Source organism: Emys orbicularis, chromosome 4, assembly GCF_028017835.1.
Source record: "Emys orbicularis isolate rEmyOrb1 chromosome 4, rEmyOrb1.hap1, whole genome shotgun sequence".
Lineage (NCBI taxonomy): Eukaryota > Metazoa > Chordata > Testudines > Emydidae > Emys > Emys orbicularis.
Genome location: NC_088686.1, coordinates 125,449,866 through 125,473,984, shown reverse-complemented (window position 1 = coordinate 125,473,984; position 24,119 = coordinate 125,449,866). Strand labels below are relative to the sequence as shown.

Sequence of the window (24,119 nt, the reverse complement as noted above, 5' to 3'; positions counted from 1 at the left end):
TGTTGAATCAAAAAGTTTGGTTTTGAAAATGTTGAGTTGAAACTTTTCAATTTTTGTTTAGAAAGTTTTAGGGTTTTTTTCCCTCTCTGATTTGGAGAATTCAACACAAATTCACAAAATGTTTCAGTTGATCTGAATCTGCATTTTTCACCAGAAAAAGGTTCAAGCCAAATATTGCACCTAATTCTTCTTTCCAGGACCGGGAAAGCTGCCCCTGTATTGGGTCTAAGGCTGGAGGAAGTCTCCTGAAGGAGGAATGGGCCAGATGGGGCCTGTGGATGGGTCACTCTCATGACTCCTGGGGGGACAGATGTGCTAAGTATCTACAGATCCCTGAGCGAGGATGGGGGTGGGGAAGCAGACCAAGCCTGATGTTGAAAGTCCCTTGTTTGCGGTAAGCATCCGGCAGCCCTGTGGGAGGTTGGGACATTTCCTGGAAGGGGTGTTCTGGCTGTGATGTAACAAGGAGGATCGGATTGGTCTGGCAGGCGAGTGGCAGGAGAAACAGGCGCGGAGCTGGTGCACAGCACTCATGCCGAGAGCCCACCCCTGTGCTGGGATAGAGCAACACAGGTGAGCACTGGGTGGGAGATGCAGGTCCCAGGCAGGGCTGAGTGGGTGAGGGGACAATGATGAGGACAGTGGATGGGATGAGGGGTTTGGGGCTGGATCACTTGAGGGAGAGGTGGCTGGCCTGAGCGGGGTGAAGGACCCTCTGGGGCAGGACAGGACCCCTGCCCCTCATTCCCCCTGGCCAGAGGAGTCTCCCACCCTGGGAACCCAAAATCTGTGTCCTTATCTGTGTCCTTATCCTCTGCTTCCAACTTGCCTCCTAGCTAGAGACCAGGCCTGTTCCCCCTCCCTTGGGGCTTCCCCCACAGGGACCAGGCTGATCCTCCCAGGGGTGCTTCTCTAGGGAGGGCTGCACAGGCTGGGGACAGAGAGACTGAAAGAGAGAGAATGGATGACTTCAAAAGGGAAAATACAGCGGGATAGAGAGGGTGGAAGCATGGGAGAGAAGAGGTGAGGGAGACAGGTTCTTAATGGGGTCAGGACATGGAACTCCTTTAGCAGGACATGGGAGTGATGCTGTCAGGAAATGGGTTGCACGGAGGTCGTATAAGATCTCCAATTACTCTCAGGTTTCTGGCTGGGTTGACCCCATCTCATTTTCATGGATTCTGAGATTTAAAGGCCAGAAGGGACTGTTAGATCATCTGGTCTGACCTCCTGTGTGGGACAGGCCAGAGAATGTCACTCAGTTACACCTGTGTGGAGCTCAGTAACTTGTGTTTGGCTGAAGCCTCTTCCAGAACAGCCTCCAGGTTGGATTTGAAGCCATCAAGAGATGGAGAATCCACCATTTCCCTTGGCAGCTTGTTCCAATGGTTAATCACCTGCACTGTTAAAAATGTGTGCCTTGTGTCTACTTCGAGTTTGTCTGGCTTCAGCTTGCAGGCATTGGTTCTTTTTCTCTTTCTCCGTTAGAGTAACAAGCCCATTAGCTCCTCATATTTTATACCCTGTAATGGCTGTTGCCAAGTGGCTACTATAACTTAAGAAAAGACACTGGAGACTTTTAAGTAACAGTTAACACTTCTCTGAACTTGTAGCTGAGAACTGTACAGATTGGTATTGCCGGCTTGTCTGCCTGGCTCCAAGCACAAGCCTGTGCTTCTGTTCATAAGGCTCACTGCATAATGATTCCCCCCATACAACACTCGGTTCCTACTCCAAAGTTCCTACTAACATTACATCTGCTCTTTAAAAAAAAAAAAAAATTCAAATTAACTTGAATAGAATTCGTTAGTCTCTGTGGGTACATCTACACTGCAATAAAAGACCCAGGGCTGGCCCAGATCAGTTGACTTGGGCTCATGGGGCTTGGTCTGCAGGGCTATACAATTGTAGCGTAAACATTCAGGCATGGGCTGGAGCCTGGGCCCTGAAACCCCGTGAGGGGTGGATCTCAGAGCCCTGGCTCTCGCCTGAGCCCCAACATCTATATTGCAATTTTATAGCCCTTCAGCCTGAACCCCCCAAGCCTGAGTTAGATGACCTGGGCTCTGAGACTTGTTGCCGTGGGTTTTTTTATTGCAGTGGAGACATACGTGTATCTAGCAGGTTTTCTTATTGCTCTGCCTTTAGAAGTAGTAACAGGACTATCAGACTCCCATTTCTTTTCTTCTATATTCAAACTGACCACTTGAGACTCAGTAGACTGGTCTGGTATTGCCTGCATGTCTGAGCTGGATGTTGACACCATTTCTGTTTGTTCCATATTTTCATTCCCCTCCTGCCCAATTCTTTCAGTGCCCATCAAATCATTTCTGTTTCTTCTGTAGACATCTCCTTCCTCTGTGTTAACAAGATAAGATCTTGGAGCAGTGTATTGGTCAATCGCCTTAGCAGGTTTCTGTGCTCTTTTTTTCACAAATACAAACCATTTCTCCTTTTTCCAGTGGTGATAAAGGTTTTGCACCTTTGTCAAAAAATATTTCTGCTTTGCTTGTCTCACTTTTAGGTTAGTTTGTATGTCTCCTTGTATTACCTGGAGTTGCAACAGCTTTGATGAAGTTGGCAATCTGGTCCTTAGATGTCTTCCCACAAGGAGTTGAGCAGATGATCTTCAATCTCCCTTACTCCCTAGGTGTATTAGTCCAACAGGCTAAGATACAGATCTGTGTTATCCACATTAGCTTTTTTTAAAGAACTCTTTGTAAGTTTGAACTGCCCTCTCAGCCATTCCATTCGATTGTGGGAACAATGGACTAGATGTTTTATGAACAAAGTCCCACTGCTTTACAAAAGTTTTGAAGCCTCTGGAGCAAAATTGTGATTCATTGTCACTAATGAGTTTTTCAGGGACGCCATACCTTGTAAATATAGACATGCAGCATCAATGACAGATGCACTGGTGGTCCTGAAGCAAGCAGACTTCTGAGTATTTTAAATAATCTGCCAGAATAAGATAATCTGCACCTTGAAACGCAAACAGATCCATCAAGCTGTCCTGAAGTGGCTCAAGAGCATGAGCAACCCCTTGGCTCCTAGGGAAGCCTTCCTTTGTGATAGATGGTCCATTGCACCAAAAATCACAACAATATTCAGGTTACTCCTAATCTCAAAGGTCTGGTCACTTACCCCAGGTCAATAGCACTTTGGATCTCACACCAAAGACAACACTTGGAGCCAATCCTATAATAAACTCTCTAAAGATTTATTAACGAAGAGAAAGAAATTAGAGTTATTTACAAGGTTAAAGCAGGTAAACACATACACACAAACGAGTTACAGTCCTAGGTTTCCGAAGATGATGGCAGGCAACTGCTGTAATATGCAATCTCTATACGTCCTTTAGGGCTAACCCAGGCAAAGCAGCTAGGGATTCCTTGCTCATGCTTAGAAATCTTGCCCTCCCAAAGTCCAAGGAACAGAGAGATCTATTTTCTTCTTGTTAGGGATTTTTATTCCCTTCCTCCCAGAGTTCAAGCTGATGGGATGAGTTCATGCGCACGTCTCCTCTTCATAGGGACTTTTTTTTTGGCGGGGGTGTGTGGGTGTGGAATTAACAAAGTCTTTGTTCTTTGATGTTTCACTGACTCATTTGGTTTCAATGGGCCTTCTGGTGGGCAGGATGTAACACCGTCTGTACCATTTGACATTAGTTAATGCTTCTTTCCTGTTCAGTGAGTTACACAGTTACAGGGGTTTACAATGCAAACACTTACTATTACCTTATCACATGCGGTACAGATGTTATCAGGGAGATTAACACATGCAGCATCCTACAAGCATTTCATAAAGTCTAAACACTACAGACTTAACATCTATTTTAATGCCACTAGAACGCAGGTGAGCCAGACTGGTTTCCATCTATGCATTGGTCAATGTTTATCTGAGGCCTACGGATCTTGGCATGAGCTGGCACCAAGTCTGCCAGCCTCACAAGGTCCATATCAAGTTTCTGCCAAGGTCTGTTTGGGACCTCTTGTGGTAGCATTGGTTCCTTTCAATTTTATGTTTCTGAAGGTTTGACATGCATTGCAAGCATGTACTGTGTCCTCAATTTGACTACACCTGCCTCGCAAATAGCATCTTGAGCTCTCCTTTTACATAGCTCTACTCCCAGTTGACTCTCACGAATAATAGCCAAGATCTCTTTTCTGAGACTTTTCGGTACTATGATTCTGTCACTTTTAAAGACAAGTCCATTTTGCACACTTAGTTCCTCTCTATATGACCAATAAGCACGAATAACCTCTGGTACTACAGATCTATTGTCTGGCCCTCTTTGCCAAATAGTTTGCAGAACAACATCATTTGCAGTATCTGCTTGGAATTCCTTCAATTTCTGTTTGGCAATAGGCAAATGAAAGCTAATCTGATGTAGTGCAACATCAGCTTCCTCTGAACTTACTCCTTCATCATGCAACATGTAGACTCTGGATAAAGTGTCAACAATTACTACAGTAATTCTTTCCGTGGTCTGTATCCAACTTCTAGTTGATATTTCTGGAGTATTAGCAACCACCTTTGAATCCTTGATGGAGTACTATTGTAACCCTTCTGCCCCTCTGAGTTGGCAGCAACAAGGGCCGGGTTCAGTATCTAGGGGTTCCGTTTCAATAACGCAATGCAAAACCGGCTCGAGCTCCCACCCAGTGACCTGGGACAATTACATAACACCCCCCGGGCGCCTCTAGGAGGCAATACTTCCCCTCTCGCAAGCACGGAGTCTGAGTGTAGCAAAAGCCTTTTAATAAAGGAGGGAAACAATGCGGCATCATGTTGGGGAAACACCACAAACAGGATTCATAACACAAACCATGAGCAAAAGACCCACCTCCAAGTAAGTTTTGGCTGTGTCGTTTTCCCCTCAGGTTCTTAAGTCCAATCACCCCAAAGTCCAACAACCCCAAAGTCTCTGTCCCTGGTCAGTGCCGCCCCAGAGTTCAAAAGTTTATCTGCAGAGTTTTACCCCCCTAGCCTGGGCGGAAATGGGGGGGGGGCGCACATGGGATGTTAAGGGGCACCTTACGTGGTCCGAGGCCGACTGCCCCACCTCTTCGTGGAGTTCTGCTGCAGCCTTTACCACGAATGGCTCCGCTCTACCAGCCGTGCCACGCCGCTCCTCCAGCCGTCCCCGCAAACTGCTCCGCTCTGCTCCCCGTTCCGTGGGCCGCTCCAACCGTCCCACAAACTGCTCAGCTCTGCCAGCCGCTCCACTCCACCAGCCGTCCCATGAACCACTCCAGCTGCCCCCACAAATGGCTCAGCGCCGCTCGCTGTTCCATGGGCTGCTCCAACTGTCCCACAAACTGCTCGGCTCTGCCAGCTGCTTAGCAATATATTTTCAGGTTCCCCCACTGGTTAACACAGCACTCAGTGAGCTCAGCTGAGCAATTTTAGCTCTTTTAGTGATTTCAGCTCATAGTAGAGGAGTCCTAGTGCACCATTGGCCCAAAGTGAATTCAGTTCAGCAACTTCTAGCTAGACTCCAAATGGAAGCAAACTTAGCTCTGCTATTCAACAGTGAGGAGGCAAAGGGAATTGGTGTTCCAGACCCTCAAAAGGGTCCCATACCATCACATACATGTCCCCAACCTCTCTCAATTCACTGGGTTTTGTAACCCATGCCCCTTGTCTACCAAGTGCTACTTAGTTACTGGTGAGTCCCTCTGTCATACAACAGTTCCACTGGCCTTGATTCACAGAATCAGGGTAACAACACTTTATTCTTCCTGCCCCAATAACAGAGAAGGGATCCCACACCAGCCAAAGTAATCACTTTCAGTTGTTGTTGTCCCAGGCTAGGCGGGTGGGTGTGCCTATGCAAACAAGATCAGCCCCTGAAGTTCTTTTCCACCCTCACCATAATTCACCACCAGATGTCAGCCTAGAGCTTATCCTGACTCTGCTTACACTATGAAAAGGTTTTCTGAAAATGGCCTCAAGACACTTGTGATTGCAGCCTTTTCATCTGCATGTCATACATCCACAGCACATTCAAGGGTTAAACTCGCTCACACAGAATCAGACACAATATCACACACAATGGGGTCTCTACTGAGCAAGTCACACAGTTCTCCACATTTGGAGGATTGTGCTGCCAGTTTTCCATCAGTAGCATGCTGGTCTATATTTTCCCCATCTGTCTGACTTCAAGTGAAAACTGTTCCAGTCTCATATTGGATATTTCTTGGCAGTGGACAGTGGGCCTCAAACTTACTCTTTAAGACCTGTATATCTTTTTATCTGCGGTACAGGGCCGGCTCCAGGCACCAGCATTCCAAGCAGGTGCTTGGGGCAGCAATCTGCAGGGGGTGGCAGTCCGTGTGTTTTTGCCGCCCGAAGCAGCACGCCGAATTGCCGCCATGGATGGCAGGGGCAGTCCGTGTGCCGTTAGGGTGGCCCACCCGTTTCCGCGGTGGCAGCAATTCAGCGGCAGCTTCTATGTTCAGCTGCCCGCGGCGGCAATTTGGCGGCTTCTGTCTTCCGGCTGAAGACTGAAGCTGCCACCGAATTGCCGCCGTCGCGGAAATGCATGTGCCGCCCTAACAGCACACGGACTGCCCCCGCCATCCTCGGCGGCAATTCAGCGTGCTGCTTGGGGCGGCAAAAACAGTAGAGCCGGCCCTGCTGCTGTATCATCAAATAAAGAAGTGTTAAATACTTCGCTCATTTCTTCACCTGCCACATGAAGAATTAAAGCTGTTTGCAGCCACTTGTCTTTTTTGTCTCTGCCTCTCTCAGTGCCGTCTTTGCTTCCATTTTCCCCAGTTTTCTGCTGCATTTCCTTCAAATGAAAACTTTCCTGGAAGCTTTAATTGGTCCATTGTTTTCCAGATTCATTCTCTTCTAGTCTTACTTTCAGTTTTGTTCTGACACCGTGTAATAGCTGTTGCCAACTTGCTATTATACCACCAGAAAAGATACCAGAGACTTTTTAAGTACAGTAACTCCTCACTTAACATTGTAGTTATGTTCCTGAAAAATGCAACTTTAAGTGAAATGATATTAAGCGAATCCAATTTCCCCATAAGAATGAATGTAAATGGGGGGGCTAGGTTCCAGGGAATTTTTTTTTTTTTTTTTGCCATACAGTACAGTACTATAGTTGGGAGGTGCCCCTGCCTTACCCCACACAGGCACTGTGTAGAACCAATGTGAATGAAATTGTTTTTAGTTATTTACTGTACCATTGTAACTTCTGTTCACCATTTCATTACACTTGCCATTTTGCCTACATTGTAACATTGTAACTTCTGTGCAATATTGTAATTCAAAACCCATTTTAAAATGCTGACTCCATTTTGTAGAAGGCTTGTGCTGCAGCCTCCATTTTTGCAAGCCATACTGTAATTTTATTAGTCTAGTTGAGATGTGTGAATGAGGTATGTATGGGTGATAGAATCAACCTCCAGCACCAGCACGTCCTGATAAGATAAAGTTCAAATACCAACGGCTGAAGAACTAGACAACAGCCCTAACTCAAGCAAGAAGCATCCACCCTAAAAAGAAAAAAACAACAGAAGGAAGATCAAAGCCAGGTCCCAGGCTGACAGTCACACCTGCAATTAACGGGTGATCAAGCACCAAACCCAGAGGCGGCGTGACACAGCAAGACCTAGAGACTTTGGATCCAAACTAAAAGCCTATAAAAAAGGAAGGGTGAGATGAGAGACTTTGGGTAACGTTCTGCTATCAACATCAAGGAGCATCGGTGCGCGCCCGACAGAGACCCGGCTCCTCCTCGTGCTCAGCTTTCCTGGCCAGTTAGCTGCCACGAGCTCCGATCCCAAGCTGCGAACTCAAACTACAATCAGGACCGGTAACTATCCAGCAGCTGCAGAACATTTTGGTGTGTGTGTGTGTGTGTGTGTGTGAGAGTGTATGTGTATAAGCATTAAGGTATTTGCTAATAGTTACAGATTAATAATAAATGTGGCATCTTTATCTTGTCCCCTTTAATAAGATCCTGCTAGTTTTTATTGGTATAACAACTGGCATTGAAGACAATGAGGGAGGCAAGGAGGCTGAAGGTGCTTTAGGCTAGGAGAATCATGTTGCGCAGCAGCAGCTTCCCCTACTCTGCAAGCACCAGAGGCAGGGGGCTCAACCCTCGGCCCGTCCACTCCACCCCTTCCCCCAAGCCCCCACCCTTAATCCGCCTCTTCTCCCCCGCTTTACTCCACACGCCGCGTCCTTGCTCCTCCCCCTCCCTCCCCTGCCTTCTGCCCGCAGCAATCAGCTAGATTGCAGCATTCAGGAGGAAGGGGGGAGGAGCAAGGACATGGCGCGCAGGCTCCCCCTCCCTCCCCTGCCTCCTGAACACCGCAAGCCAGCTGATTGCCATGGGCAGGAGGGAGGACGCGGCGCACCTCCTGCCCGCGGCAATCAGCTGGCTTGCGACATTCAGGGGGCAGGAGGGAGGGGGGAGGAGCGAGAACTCGGCGCGCAGGCTCCCCCCTCCCTCCCCTGCCTCCTGCCTGCGGCAATCAGCTGGTTTGCGGCATTCGGGAGGCAGGAGAGGGAGGGGGAGCCTGTGCGTCGAGTCCTCGCTCCTCCCCCCTCCCTCCTGCCCCCTGAACGTCGCAAGCCAGCTGATTGCCGTGGGCAGGAGGTGCGCCGCGTCCTCCCTCCTCCCCCCTCCCTCCTGCCTGCGGCAATCAGCTGGCTTGCGGTGTTCAGGAGGCAGGGGAGGGAGGGGGAGCCTGAGCACCATGTCCTCGCTCCTCCCCCCTCCCTCCTGAACGCCGCAAGCCAGCTGATTGCCGTGGGCAGGAGGAGGGGGGAGGAGGGGGAAGGCTCTGATCCGTGGGGTCTGCCGGTGGGCGGGAGGCGCTGTGGGGTGGGGGCGTAGGGGAGCTGATAGGTGGGCTGCCAGCTGTGGACAAAGCAGGCAGCCAAACGACATTATAGCGAAGCACTGCACAACTTTAAATGGAGCATGTTCTGTAATTGAGCAGGGATGTAAGTTCGAAACAACATTAAGTGAGAGGACGTTAAGTGGGGAGTTACTGTAACAGTAAACACTTTCCTGAGTTTGTGGCTGAGAAATGTACAGATAAGCATTGCTGGCTCGGCTCTAAGTACAAGATGATGAGGCTCACTACATAATGATTTCCCCCATACAACACTATGGGTAACTGGTTACTCCAAAGTCCCTGCTAGCATTACATGCCCTGTGTACATTTTGTGCATGTTAGGCTGCTGAGTTGCTATTAGCAAGTCAGGCTCTTGTACCACATAATGGACTGGCAGCAGAGCCTTTCTTCTGGAGACATGTGTTTGCTATAAGATCCTTTAGTTCACTGCCAGGAATGGCTGTTGTGAGCTTAACTAAGGTATATTCCACACGGCGGCACCTAGCATCTGAACGGTATAATGCAGTTTAGCATTACAGTGCACCCCATGACCCAGTCCCTCTTGCACCCACAGGGCTGTCTTTCCCGCTCCAGAGCCTGTGAGAAGTTCGTTCTATATCAAGACGCTGGGTTCTGCCATGTCGGAAGCAGGACCCCTGATGCAGCGGTTCCTCCAGGGGCAGCCCAGAGTCTTAGGGGTGAGCAGCGTGTGTGGAGGGTGGCCGAAGGCTGGAGAGTCTCTCTCTCTCTCTTGCACGCGTGCACACACACACACACAAAGCTGTTGCCCCATCTCACAGCTCATCCCCTTTTTGCTCCGGCCTCACCCCCTCTGCCGGCCCTGCACAGCACCTGGGGTCTTTGGGATCCTCTTATCAGACAGGCCCTGGTGCCTGTTAGCCGGTGACTGGACACGGCGCCTGTCTCTGCCCCCTGCTGGCTGTCCTGCCCCTGCCCAGAGCTGCATGCTGATGGCGGGTTTGTTTCCCGTTTGCAGGCCCTCTTGCTGTTGGTGGGGCTGCTGCAGGTGGCCTTTGGTGTCCTCTTGGCCATTTCCCCCTGCGTCTATAGGGATGAGCTGCACGTCCACTTTTACTCAGCAGTGCTGGTGAGTGACCGACCCATTTCCTGAGCCTCCATGCCCAGCTGTGCCGGTGCTTCTCAGTCCCGACCCCCAGCCCCCTGCTATCTCACCACTGGGTTCCCTCCCTACCCCCAGCCCGACTGATGTCCCCCAATCCCAACCCACAGCCTTCTTGCTATCCCAGCCTCGGGTTCCCCCCCCACCCAGTTCTGCCAATACCCCTTAACCCTAACCTGCAGCCTCCTGATATCCCTCCCCACCCCAGCTCTGCTGATACCCCTGATTACTTTCGCTCATTCTCTCTTCCTCTCCAGTTGCTCTTGGCTGGAATCATCACTCTGGCTGCAGACACAACACACAGCCTGGCCCTGGTGAGTAATCTCTTGATAAAGCCTGGCCCAGGGCTGCATCAGGGCTCAGTCACATCCCTCCTCATTCCTCTCCCCAGACAAGTGACCCTCCTAAGAGGGACTGTACCCTCTGGGCCAGTTGGGGCTGTGAGGCCCGTGGTATCTCTGCCTTGCACTGGGGAATTCTGTCAGAGGGTGAGGTGGGGAGAAGAGGAGGAAGCCACTGGTGAGGGATGGGCCTGGAGCAGTGGCTGAAGTGAACTCCATTGGTAGTGGTGCTCTGAAGGGCAGCTGTGTACCCAAGGCCCAGCTGCACGAAGGGGAGCTGGAGCCATAGGCAGATCGAAGGGACAGAGCCAGGACGGGGCAGCCCTGGGGAAGAAAGGGGTGATCCTGGTCCAGTCCTAAGGAGAGGCAAGGCAGAGCTAGTTGGGAGGGAAGGGCAAGTCAGGACAGGAGGCCGAGCCCATATGTTAGTGTGAGATGGATCCAGAGAGGGGCTCTGCTAGGAGGTGATCTCTTGACGGGGCAGCTCCCCTCTGTACACTGGAAGGACTCTAGGGGAGCAAGATGGAGTTTAGGGCTACAGCCGTTATCTGTTCAGGAGCATTGGCAGTCTCCCATTCGTACTCTTCAGCATCCTGGTGCTTCTAGCAGCGACAACCTTATCCCTTCATCTTCCAGGTGAAAGCCTGCCTGGTCATTTACATCATCTGCACGGTGGTGGTGGGCGTGATCAACTTATTCTACCTTGTGGACTTGGTGTACGATCCCCGTAACCGGTACATCCGGTGTCCTTCCAGCAACAGGTTGCACTGCAGGCGGCTGTACCAGATCTCGGTGGGTGCCTTCTCCATGGAGAGCTATAGAAGAGCAATGTTGGGGCAGCCAGCGGGCTGAGATCGGGGTAGGGGAAAGCAGGGATGGGAGTTGGAGATATATCTCCTGAGGAACTCAGGCCTGGGCTTCATTTCTCTGTCCCCCCGGGAACTGTCTCCTGGGGTAGGTGGGGGATTCATTAATTCCTGGAATTCCTCCTCCTGTTGATGGCTTCCTGGAGCTTGACTCAGTGGAACTGGACAGGACGTGAGAATAGACTGCAGGGAACACTCCTTCCCATTCCCACCAAGGGATGGACAACGGGAACAAACAGGGCTGTCCGGTCGTTAGTTCCTCTGATCCGTGCTGAGTCCAGGGGCCTGTCTGTGATTCTCCATCTCCTGCTCTGTTTCCCAGCACTATTGCACGGGCATGCGGGCCATCATCCTGATCTTAACCTCACTGGGGTTCTTCGTTTCCATTGCCCTGGCAGCCTTCGGATGCAAAGCGGTGTGTCGCCAGAACTCTGCTGATGATGTGGTAACTACCCCGCTGCTACTGGGAGATGTTGGGAGGAGTGGGGTTAATACAGAGAGCTGGGGGGAAAGGAATGGAAGGAAACTAGGGATGGACCTTGGGAGGATTAGCAGAGATGGCAAGAGCGTGGGAGACAGGCAGAGAGTGGCTGAGTAGAGAAGAAAGGGGAGCAAAGGGGTAAGACTGAGGCCAGGTCTACACTACCGCGGTAGTTCGACAGCTGGCAATCGAACTTCCGGGTTCGATTTATCGCGTCTGGTCTGGACACGATATATCGATCCCGGAAGCGCTCGCCGTCGACTGCGGTACTCCAGCTCGGCGAGAGGAGTACCGCGGAGTCGACGGGGAGCCTGCCTGCCGCGTGTGGACCGCGTCTGAACCGCGGTAAGTTCGAACTAAGGTATGTCGACTTCAGCTACGTTATTCACGTAGCTGAAGTTGCGTACCTTAGTTCGAATTTGGGGGTTAGTGTAGACCAGGCCTGAGAGGCAGATGGGAGCAGATGCTCCATGGGGTGTCTATGAAGTGTTTACGTCTGTGCCTAGATAAGGGCAGGGAGATAGTAAAGCAATGAACAGACAGGCCAGGGAGCAGCTGCCCATGCCTGGGGGGTGATCGGCCAGGGCTACCCCTCCTGAGCCATCACGCTCACTCCATGACTTTTTGTTTCACTCCCAGCCGGTCGCCGCCCTGACGAATCCGCCCGCTTCCCACGAGGCCGCCGCGGAGCCCGAGCCTGTGGTGTCAGAGGGACCCGCGGCGTGAGTGTCCCCTGGTGGAGAGACCGACAGCCCCCCTCAGCAAGCAGCTACCCCATGTCCCTCAGCGAGAGGTGTTTCTGTTTCACCCTCTCTGCCTTCCCTCCATCATCCCCCCTCGTGGAAAAGCCCCTGCTAACTGCGGTTGTGTGTTGTTGCTGCTCACATGCCCCCTGCTGGGCTACCGCACCATTGCGCCACGGTGCAAGCGCCCCCCAAAATCTGTTAATGTCCTGCAAGCCAAGGGCCTGTCCTGCAAAATCCTGGATGGGGAGAGGATGGCATAGCACCATCTGATGGGCCCTGCAACTAGCTAACAGGAAGTGGGCTAGAGAGAGGCGCAGAGCCTGGCACAGATTATGGATTCCCTCAACCAAGCTCTGAACCCAGCTTCATCCATTATGTGTAATTGTTATGTGAAGGCATCTCCCTGAAACCTGGAACTCTCTGATTCATGGAGCCATAGATTCTAAGGCCAGAAGGCACCGTTAAATCATCTACTCTGACCTTCTGTGTAACACAGGTCAGTGCATGTCACTCAGTTACTCCTGCACTGAGCCTGATAACTTGTATTCAGCTGAAGCCTCTTCCACAAAGGCATCAGTCTTGATCTGAAGCTACCAAGAAATGGAGAATCCATCACTTCCCTTGGTAGTCTGTTAATCATGTGCACCATTAGAAATTTGTGCCTAATTTCTAATTTAATTTGTCTGGCTTCAGCTTATAGCCATCGGTTCTCGTTATGCCTTTCTCTGCTCGATTACAGAGCCCTGGTATTTGATCTTCCACAAGAAGTCTACCGGGGGCATCTCCTCCTGCTTTAATTGGTGGGTCTATCAGCGAAGCTGCAGGCACGGATCATGACATGCGTTATTGCTCCAAAGGAATGGCTTTGCGGCTGATTGAGGTGTGCTGCCATTCCCCGCAGGATAGTTTCTTAACGTGTAGAACACCCCCTTCTTCAAAAAATAAACAAACAATCCAGTTTCACTTTGCTCATGGTTTGGTTGGTTTGTTCGTCTCTGAGATGAGGTTTACAGACCCCACAGGAGTTAGGAAAGGATTAATGGGAGCCCAGTCAGCCCTGCCCTATGACATCTGAGTAGGTGTCAGGCTTTGAGGAGAACCCAGCTCCGTTGCTGCCTGGTTGGGTAGGAGAGGAGATCTGGAGTGCTCACTGAGAGAGAGAAGGCTGGTGGAGGCCAGGAAGAGGGGGAGACTGCTGCCTATTGCAGGCTCCCTGTGGGAAGGGAAGAGATTTTGTTTCTTTGTGTTCAGTTTGGACTTTGGTTGCCCTGGAAGCGGTGGAACATTGATGTGACCTAGCTAGCGGGCAACTTCACCTCAGCCTGGAAGGTGTTGGAGGCTGGGTGGATCAGCTGAAGGCCTGGAGGAAAACAGAGGCCGAGCCTCTGGTGGTGGTCTATGCCGTGAGGGCATGCAGCCACAGTCTCCTGAAATCTCTCACTGCTGAGTGAAAACATGGAGTGTTAGCCCATCAGCTCCAGTCGCCCGCCCTGCTGGGATCCCCGCTCCTCAGCTGAATCATGGAGGACTCTAAAGTAATTTCTGCCCTGTTCCTGCCAGTCCAGTTGATTATGCAGTAGCTTGGGTATCTGTGGTTCCCTTGTAGCATTCCATGTCTCGCAGCTGCATGCAGCCAGCGGGCTGGTTGCCTGACATGTTGGGATCTGAAAGTCAGCGGCGTTTCATGCTTGGTGGAGGATAAAATTAAAAATAATTAAATTCCACAAACTGTTCTGAATGTAGAAGGACTCACAAGTCTGCTCCTTCCTAGGCCCTTACGGGCTGTTCACTCACAGCCCTGAGCCACCAGCCAGCCCTCCATCCAGTCACAACGTAACACCCCAATGCCTGAATGCCAAAGGACGGTTTGCCATAAGGAAAGATGACCCCAGCCCTCTAAGGCCTAAAGTAGAATTCTGAGTGCTTTCCTCAATCAGACAGAATCGAGGCTCCTGAAAGGAGCATCCAAATGTCAGTCAGAACAATAGGTGGCATCATGACTGTTTCTACCCAATTGCTCTAGGAGTTTGTACTGCGTGTATCACAACAGAACCCGAGAATAGCCCTCATTGCATTTCAAAAGTTTTATGCTGATTGGCTCTGTAATCCCGGGAGCATGGGGGATGGGGGGACTAGCCAATGAGGCCTCAAATTTGGGTATGATTAGGCTGAAGGAGGCTGGGGATGAGATTCCTTTCTTGGATTCCTCTAAACGACATGAGCATAGGCATTGACTCCGTGGGTGCTCTGGGGCTGGAGCACCCATGGGAAAAAAATAGTGGGTGCTCAGCCGTCACCAGCGGGCCCCGCAGATCAGCTCCTCCCCCTCCCCAGCGCCTCCTGCCCACCAAGGATCAGCTGTTCAGCAGCATGCAGGAGGTGCTGGGGGGGAGGGGAAGGCGTGAGGGAGAGGCACGTGCAGGAAGAGGCAGGGTGGGGGCTTGGGGAAGGGGTTGAGTGTGGGGCAGGGCTGGGGCAGAGCAGGGATCAAGCACCTCCAAGAAACTCAGAAAGTGTACAGGAGACATTGCATCTTTCTCCCACTGGGGAGATGTGGTGCCCTACAGGGACAGCAGGAAAAAGGGCAAAGAAGTCTCAGACACCCACATATAAGAAGGAACCAGGTAGAGTTGGTGGAATTACTAGTGTGAGTAGGGATGGGTAAAAGGTTTTGGCCAAAACCTGCTACTCCTTGACTGGATGGTTAAAACCTTTGAAGCAGGAGAATAACCAGTAACAGAGAGCAATAACTTATCTCAGGAATGAATTCTATTTTGGGCTAAAATCTCTGAAGCTATCAGGACTTGCAGCTGCTTTCCTTAATAAAATGGTGGCCTCCAAATACTTATGAGCAATGAAGAACATGACTGCAGCAGTGTCTTTGCTCTCTGCATAACACTAAGAATAGCAGGAATCAGTACAGGCAAAGCTGAGTTCCAGATAACTATGTTTACTAACTCATAAGGGCTAGCTATATATATATATATATGATCTGTTGAGTTCTGGTGGTTTCTCCCAAAGAAGACATTGAGGCTCACTAGATGACTTCCAAACTATTTAAAGGGATGTTATCCCATTCCTATACACTGCAAACCCATAAACTGCAGCAGAGCGGGCTTGCCGTGTTTATTTGCAAACCATATATTTAATAAGCTTCCAGGATTGTGTCACTCGGAAGCCTGTTGAGTCAGTGTGAAGTGATGGAAGTGGCTACAAGCATGGCCGAGAGCTGTTCTTGGTCAGAATATCCCCAGCTTGATTTCATCACTGGGATTCGCAATCTGTTACTGTCCAATTTTTTAAGTTCTCAGCCAGTAAATTACAGCCCGGACTTTCAGCTAATGTTATCTACGTAATTAAGTGATAAAGAGTCAAGAAGGTTCCAAGAAAAATACTTAGATCCTCAGCTGCTGTCAATTGTTATAGCTCTGTTGGCTTGAGATCAATGCGCTATGACAAGTGACACCACTGGGATGTCATTTAAGAAAAACTCGTGGGGGAGAGGGGGCAATAGATGAGTAATGAATGCCCACTGGCATGCTGAAGGGTTGAGAGCTGCATGATTACATCACATTGCAACCAACTGCGTTCTGTAGGGCTAGATCAGAAAAGAACAATGTTTGAAAAACCGCACTTCTTCTATATGTTTGGGAAGAAAACTTTATGATTGATTATACAGCTGGGGAAATTCAGTCATCTTACATGTGATTATATTATATCCTGCAAAGTCAGGGCGGGGAGAGGGCAAAACTGGAGCACATAGACCTAAGAAAAGTCGGGGGGGGGGGTGTAGTTGGGCGGTGCCCCACCCCCAGAGAAAAAGGGCTGAACCAGGCCAGAGAGGCTGTGCTGACCCGCAGCCAATCAGAGAAGGCCTGGGGAGAGCCAATCAGGGCAGGGGGGAGGCAGCCAATCAGGACTGGGCTAGGTCCTATATAAAGGCTGCCCAGCTAAGGAGATATCAGTCACTCCCTGGCTGGCCAGGGAGAAGGACTGGCTCCTATGAAAGGAGCAGCACTTTGGACAGAGCAGTGCTGGGCAGGCTTGGGGGAGCAGACAGGTGCTCCAGCCCCTTACCTGCTGCAAAGGGTCAGGAAGGTGCATAGGGCCAAAGGGGAAGTGGCCATGGGAAACTAAGCAGGCGAGAGGGGAAGGAAGAAGGGCAGAGGGAGGCTGCCGTTAGAGGGTCCCTGGGTCAGGGCCCCAGAGTAGTGGGTGGGTCTGGGTCCCCCCCCTTTGTACTGCACCTGACCTTTGTGAAGAGGGGCCGAGACAGACCGCAACTGGCCCCTGAGATAAGACTACAGGGTTGTGGATGGCCACCGAGGCAGTGCGGATGGAAGGACTGCTGTTACCAACACTCCCCCAGAAGGGGGTTAGATGGGACTAGTGGGCAGTGCCGAAGGGCAGTGTCCTGAAGTAAATGGAGACTATCCGGAGGAGGACGCCACTGAGCAGGAAGCCATGAGGGTCCCAGGGCAGCAGAGCTAATTATGAGCCCGACATCACATCTCGAGGGTGCTCCGCAGCGGTCGAGAGCTAATTCCCGGAGGAACCGGCAGGAGGCACCAGCGGTGGTGAGTCGAACCCCATCACAGGGGGTGAGGCAAACCACAGTCTGGAGGGGGCAAATGCCCTCCTTGCCCTGTAGTAAATGACACCTCTTGAGACCACGTGAGGATTTGCCCCTTAGTGAGAGCTGACGTGCAGTAGATCCAGGGGAGGAGCGAGGACCCAGCTGGAACATTGTTTGTTTCATAACTGCCACAATATACCATCAATTCTTTGAATTCGCTTTGTTGTCATGTCTGCGCATTTGTGTTTCGACGTGGCGGAAACCACCACAGCCAGCTGCAAAGCTCAGTTTTTTTCAATTTGTGAAGCATATTAAGAGCAGGAAAACCATCACTCAGGCTGATTTCTCACAGCAAGGCCCAGGGGAGGTTAGTACAGCCCCTGTGTCTTCACAGGACATACGGGCTTTTACAGGGTTCGAGGCCAACTCATCAAATAGCCCAGATAGAGACAGATCTCCCTGGGGAAGGGATTAAGTTATCTGGGTCTATGGTAAACCACTGCGAGGAGTGTACCACAGCCAACTAAAGCCATAAAGCACAGCTTACAGAAGCCATTGACTCAAATGGAGTAGCACTGATTTACACCAGCGGGGGATCTGGCCCATAGACAATTAGACCCAGATCCATTCAAATCCATGCGTGCTAGGGGCTTAAAACCTTTGAAGATCTGAGCCTTTGGGCCAGATTTTCAAAGTGCTTAGCCTGTCCCTTGCTCTTTCTTTTATCAGTGGGAGCTGTGGTGGGGGGGCTCAGTACTTCTGATTCGTACCCCGCCTGGTATTTATTCATCTCTCCATGTCTAGCACTTGGCTGGGGTGCTATGGTGGGGTTGGCTCAGGGCTGAGGGAGGTAATATGGTCACAGATTTCTGAGTGGGACCTAACATATATTAAAGCAAAGCCTCTTTACAAGGGCAGGCGACCATTAGACTGATACATGGACGCTGCTTCTATAACGAGCTCCATAGAACTGCTAGGCCCTGTGGAGCTACCGCTCCCGTTAGCTCAGCGTGTGACTGTCTGCAGTTTCCATTGGTGGCATTTATCTCTGGTGGGACCGTGGCTTGCAGTGGCAACTACTACCATGTCTAGAGAATCCCAGCTCTACAATCCACCCACACAGGTCAGACATCATCAGACGGGAAGTGCTGCTACCTGGGCCCAGGATGCAGAGGACTAGGCTTGTGAGGGATGGACCATCCAGTGGGGAAACCTCTTGCTGGTGAAACTGCTTAGAAATGTTTGTGGGCATCTGCATAGAAACTGGACAAGCAGCTCCCGCAGGCCAACCTAGACACCAGTTAGTTGGGGTTGGTCCTGCTTTGAGCAGGGGGTTGGACTAGATGAACTCCTGAGGTCTCTTCCAACCCTAATCTTCTATGATTCTTCTACCAGGTGGCAGGGAAAGTCCAATGGCTGAGGAAGGTTACCCCTCCATGATGGCTACTCAGAACAGCCACTGTGAAAGCCAGTGGCGGCAGATATAGGGAATACAAAAAGGCTTCACTGGACCCAGCAACTACACTCATACCACGGGATGCTGGTGACTTCCTCGCCTAGGTCATGTAACCCTCACCCAGCCCACTGCTGCCCTGGCAACTGACTGATGGGCAAGGACCAACCCAGCCAATCATGACTCTTGGACAACTTTCTCAGGGCCCACCAGCAGCTGGCTGAAAGCCGGTTGAGTGTGAAGCAATCTGACCCCTCCAGCCTTTTCAGGGAGTGTGGACAGCAGCATTCTCACCACACCCTGATCAACAGCCTCTGCGCTAAAGAAGCCTTTGCCGGCCGTGTCTCGGGAATGGCTGGATGGAGATAGCTCCAACCAAATGGGAAGCGGCAACAGACAAACTCAGGGTACCTGCCTGCAAAGAGCCACTGAGTGTACATGTGTGTGTGTGTGTCTCTCTCTCTCTCTCACACACACACACACACACAGAAAAATTTCTCTGCTGATGCCAATGGATGACACTCCAGAGAAGTCAACAGAGCTCCCCCCCCTCACTAGTAGAAAATCTGCTCCACGGATTTCTTTTAAACACTGAGGCCCAGATCCTCAACGGCCTCTAACTCCCAGTGACATCAATGAGTGTTGGGCATCTGAACACCTTTGAAGATCTGGGCCAAAGAGTCCTGTCCCATTGAAGTCAAAGGCAAAACTCCTAATCAGCTGTAATGGGACTAGGAGTGTTCCCCAAGAACAGCCCTTGGGGCAGAGAGATGCTCTGATCTTTGATTGTTTGGCTGCTTCCCTCGGCCACCCATCGTGGCACTAAAATCATCATTTCACCACGTCTAGTTCCTTTTCTTTTGTTCTGCAGGAAATGAATGTTTTGTTTCTGATGGTATTCTGAAACCACATGACCGTGCAGCACAAGTTGAGCACCCAGTTGGCTACAAGAAGCTAAGAGGAGAGGCAAGAAGCCTGAAAGAAAGGCAGATAAATCCTATGTTTCCTTTGGAGGCATCTTCCTTCTCTATTTCTGCTGCCTGAGATAAAGCTGGGTCCCAGCTCTGCTCTCCTGTTTGTCTTCACTCAGACAAGGAATAGGAAGTGGCTTTTTGAATCTCCATTTGGACCTTGTCCAGCTCTTCATTGCAACACGACAAAGGCGGCGCTGGTGGTTGACGGGACAGGTATCCTGTTAATTTCATGTACTAGCTAATGTGCATCAATAATTTCACAGTCTCTTACCTGCAAGAAGCTTTAATGAAAGTTTGTTAGCTCAGGAATGTCAAGAGATTCTTCTCCAAGCTCTGAGGAATGGATGAAATGGCTTTTTGACTCTCAGGGTGAATGATAATGTGGTTCTGAAATTAATGTTACCATGAATGGGTCAAATTTCACCCTAGCTTACCTCATATACAATGCCCCTGGAATTAATGGGGTTGAAGGGCATGTGATTTATGGCACATTTGGGGTCCAATTCTGATCCTAATGGCATAGGTTTAAATCTGGAGTGACTGTTTAAGTTACTCCTGATTTACTCCAGCTAAAATGAGATCAGAACCCAATCCAATGCTTCTTAGAACAGTTCACTGCACTGATGGTATAAGTGCTGTAGAAATACCTAGGTAAGCACAGGGTTATTACATGGAATTCCATGTATGATCTAGGAGAGATGGGATTGTTCAGTGGTTAGCACATTCGTCTGGGACTGAGGACACCTAGGTTCAATTTCCTGCTTTTCTACAGACTTCTTGTGTGATGCTGGGCAAGTCACTGAATATCTCTGTGCTCCAGTTCCCTGTCTGTAAAATGGGGACAACAGCACTGCCCTGCCTCACAGGGGTGTTGGGAAGCTAAAGACCTTAGGTAGATATTGCCTTATGCCATTTGGTGATTGGAGAGGAGTTACCATTGTACCAAGAACAAACTCTCATGCTTTTTTGAGCAATGGAGGGTTTGCGGTCAATGGTGAAAGTCCAGCTGATTTCACCAGGAGCAGGATGGAGCCATGAACATGCTTGTTACATTGGCAAGTTACACTCTGTAGAGTTGGGCCCGGCTGACCACATTACGCCTCTTTGCACCATGTGCGCTTACCCAGGGAGCAAAGCTCTCTGCCCTCGAACAATGCATGCCCTGAAAATGGAGATGCTTCCCTTTCCAAGCTGTGGCTGCTCCCCTTTCCAAAGCACGAGTGGGGAGAGAGGCAGAGGTGAATGTGGGGGTTTGTAGAAGGGGCAGGCTCTGAAGCTCTGGGGGAATGGGAGGTGTGGAGTGGCAGCAGGATTGATTTTTCTGTTTGCTGTATAAACTCATCTTCCCCTACTCTTTTCTTCTGTGGATCCTGATGAATTTCCCCCTCCCCATGCTATGTGGCAGGAGTTCTTATTGCCTGTGCCCTGCCTGGCTCTTTCAGGCACCACGGATACCGAAGTTGCTCTGGGAGGCAGAAGGACCCCTAGGGTGTATGCTTCCCCATGGGAACTCAGTCAACAGAGGACACCACAAGTCAGATGACTGCTACCTATGCCCCTCACCCACATTAGCTAGCTTTGTTTAGTGGAACAGGTGAGATGCATGAAACTGATGGCCGGACAAGAGTGGTTTCGGTCCCTTCCCCCTTTATTCTGTAATCTCAGCTTTTTAAAATACTTCATGGCCTCTCCTGACCAGAGAGAACAGTACATTCTATTAAGGCTGATAAGAACAAAGAAATACCATTGGCTACTTCCGCTCTGCTTGTGTTGAATGCTGCTCAGGAAGGAAAACATCTCTACTCTCAGTGCGCTGCGGTGATGCTGTGGTCAAAAGCAGCAAGCTCCAGATGTAGCAAAGATATCAGAAGGGGCTTGTGAAAGGAGCGAGATAGCATTTGTGAAATGAATGAGGTCCAGTTGCACAGACTAGCAATGAGCTCTACAGACACAGAGGAGAGAGGATCTTGTGCTAGCAGATAAAAACCAAGGACCTGATTCTCCTCTCTTGCACACACTGACTTCATCTGGGTTATTTCTGGTTTGTTCCCATGTAAATGAGAGAAACTGGAAAAGAAAGAAATTGGAAAGTGGACAAATTGGAGAGAGTCTAGCAGAGGGCAACAAAAATGATTAGGAGGCTGGACCACATGACTTACGAGGAGAGGCTGAGGGAACTGGGATTATTTACTCTGCAGAAGAGAAGAATGAGGGGGGATTTGATAGCAGCCTTCAACTCCCTGAAGGGGGGTTCCAAGGAGGATGGAACTCAGCTGTTCTCAGTGGTGGCAGATGACAGAACAAGGAGCAATGGTCTTAAGTTGCAGTGGGGGAGGTCTAGGTTGGATATTAGGAAACACTATTTCACTAGGAGGGTGGTGAAGCACTGGAATGGGTTACCTAGGGAGGTGGTGGAATCTCCATCCTTAGAGGTTTTTAAGGCCCGGCTTGACAAAGCCCTGGCTGGGATGATTTAGTTGGGAATTGGTCCTGCTTTGAGCAGGGGGTTGGACTAGATGACCTCCTGAGGCCTCTTCCAACCCTAATCTTCTATAATTCTATGAGAAGTGAGCCTAAGGCTGGTGTAAATTGGCATAGGACCACTGACTTCCCTGGAGCTACTCTGGTTGACATCACCCAAACTTCAGTGCCTTTGGGTCCAATTCATCATTGCCTGGTGCCTTGTGTTGTCATTTACACCACTGCAAAATGAGTGTGCACAGCAGACTGGCACTGTTTTACACTCAGTTTGCAGGGATGTGAATGGCAACTCAAGGGGCAGGGCTGTGTGGAGTTAGGTCGAGATCCACAAAAGTATTTAGACTCTTAGCTTCCATCGAAGGTGGAAGTTAGGAGCCTAAACACTTTTGTGGATCTGGGCCTTAGTCTTAGTCACAGGGGCAGCTGGCCCTTTAAGGGGGCCGGGGCTCAGCTGCACTTGGGCCAGGCTTAGCCCATCTCCCCAGGTGAAGGGAAAAAGTCCTGGGGTCACATGGTGGTAACATGTGATTCAGACGCAAGCCTATTGGGACATACAGGCCAGGCTGAGGAAGAGACTCAAAGGAGTGGAAGGGAGACTCAGGGCCTGGGAAGTGAGAGAGACCTGCAGGGGACCATAGGGGAGCAGGGAAGAGATTATCTAGGCCACCCAGAAGGAAATGCCTGGCTGGAGCTATCTGTGTATGGGGCAGGAGCAAAACTCCTAAGAGGGAATTAGAAGCCAAGAGGGATGCAATGGACTGTGAGCTTGGTTTTGAGTTAAGCTGTTGTTTTATGTTGTGACCGAGAAGAGGATCGTAATTCAAATGCACCAGTTGTGGTGGTTTGACTGAAGAGTGAGGAAACTGAGGCAATGGAAGGGTCCACCAGTGGATGAGGCATTACAAACATCCTTAGACACATACCTACTTCACATATACTCCTTTCTATATCCACTCTTGATTGGGTGTTAGGCGTCAGATCCTCTTCTGATGTCAGTGACTTCAGCTGAGGCTCTGGCTCTGGATGAAGATCAGTTTTGAAAACTCTTAACCTAAAAGACAGAGCAAGAAGAAATACAGCTGCAGTCATATAAAGCCAACTGGCTTGATGGGATCTCTTCCCGATTCACCCAGTCATCTTGCAGTCATTCAGTACAAACGTGCTCCTTGGGTAGCCACTGACTGTCAGGGCCAGGTTCTGCTCTCTATTACACCAGCTGAAACCCAGTGGGGGAGGGGGCCATTGGCTACACCAACAACCAGCCTTTAGAAAGTGACTCTGGATTTACACTGGTGCAGTTGAGGTCAGAATCTGCCCCTAGATGGATTTCCCATTTAGTGTAAGCTGAAAAACAGCCCTTAAACCAAATTGGTAGCTATAAAGGGGGCCTTATTCAGTGGTAACCCTATGTTCCCCCGCAGAAAGGTGGGGCATGGGGAAGATATGAAGACATGCCCTTCCTGTGTGCTACAGAACTCTCCCTGTGCCCCAGCTTGCAAGAGGATTGGACATGGGATCCATGTCCCTGGCGATGAACAGCCCACGCCAAGTCAACATGATGTAACAATGATTCCAATAGTAATCTGGTTGCTCATAAATTAACCTCTCTTGATCTCTCTCCCTAGATAAGCCGTGTCTCTGCTATGTCTTTCTCCATCAGCCGTTGATATGCCATGGCCTTTCCCGGGACTGCAACCAACAATGTGACCCTGCTCATCCCCCCATACAGTCCTGATGACACTCATAGGAAATTCCCAAGAAAGAATGAGGCGCTAGGGGTAAATCTGCCACCTTCTCAAACCTGCGTGCAAGGGAGATGGGGCACCTATTTCACTGTGGAGGAATGTCTGCTGTTCCCCTAAGGGGCTGCCAAACCTCATGTGAACCACCACCCTACGGGCCAAAAGGGGGGGCACGATATGGCCTCGAGGAGGGGGGAAATTGGGGTTGATCTTCACCAATGCAGAGGCTAACGCTATGCACCCACACCTTGCCTGGGGAAGAGACAATTCAAACTAGTTAAGAACATTGCATAAGGTGGTGGGTTTTTTATGGTGAGGTTTCCAAACCCTCTTGGACAACTCATTCTGCAATGCTTCTAATCCCCCTGGGAGCATGGGAATAATGCTCGATTTCTGAATCAGTGAGGTCCTGGGCAAGCCACTTAACTGCTGTAGTGCCTCAGTTTCC

General features: G+C 50.3%; 1 protein-coding gene across 1 annotated transcript; it reads left to right on the top strand.

Annotated features, from left to right (window-relative positions):
- The first annotated feature begins 508 nt into the window (after positions 1 to 508).
- Positions 509 to 13,406, top strand: LOC135878423 (membrane-spanning 4-domains subfamily A member 4D-like). Its single transcript, XM_065404092.1, has 8 exons — positions 509 to 573; positions 9,445 to 9,568; positions 9,868 to 9,978; positions 10,269 to 10,325; positions 10,989 to 11,144; positions 11,541 to 11,663; positions 12,339 to 12,421; positions 13,185 to 13,406. The coding sequence occupies exons 1-8, from the start codon at positions 533 to 535 to the stop codon at positions 13,240 to 13,242; spliced, it is 753 nt and encodes a 250-aa protein (XP_065260164.1). The 5' UTR covers positions 509 to 532; the 3' UTR covers positions 13,243 to 13,406.
- Positions 13,407 to 24,119: the final 10,713 nt, after the last annotated feature.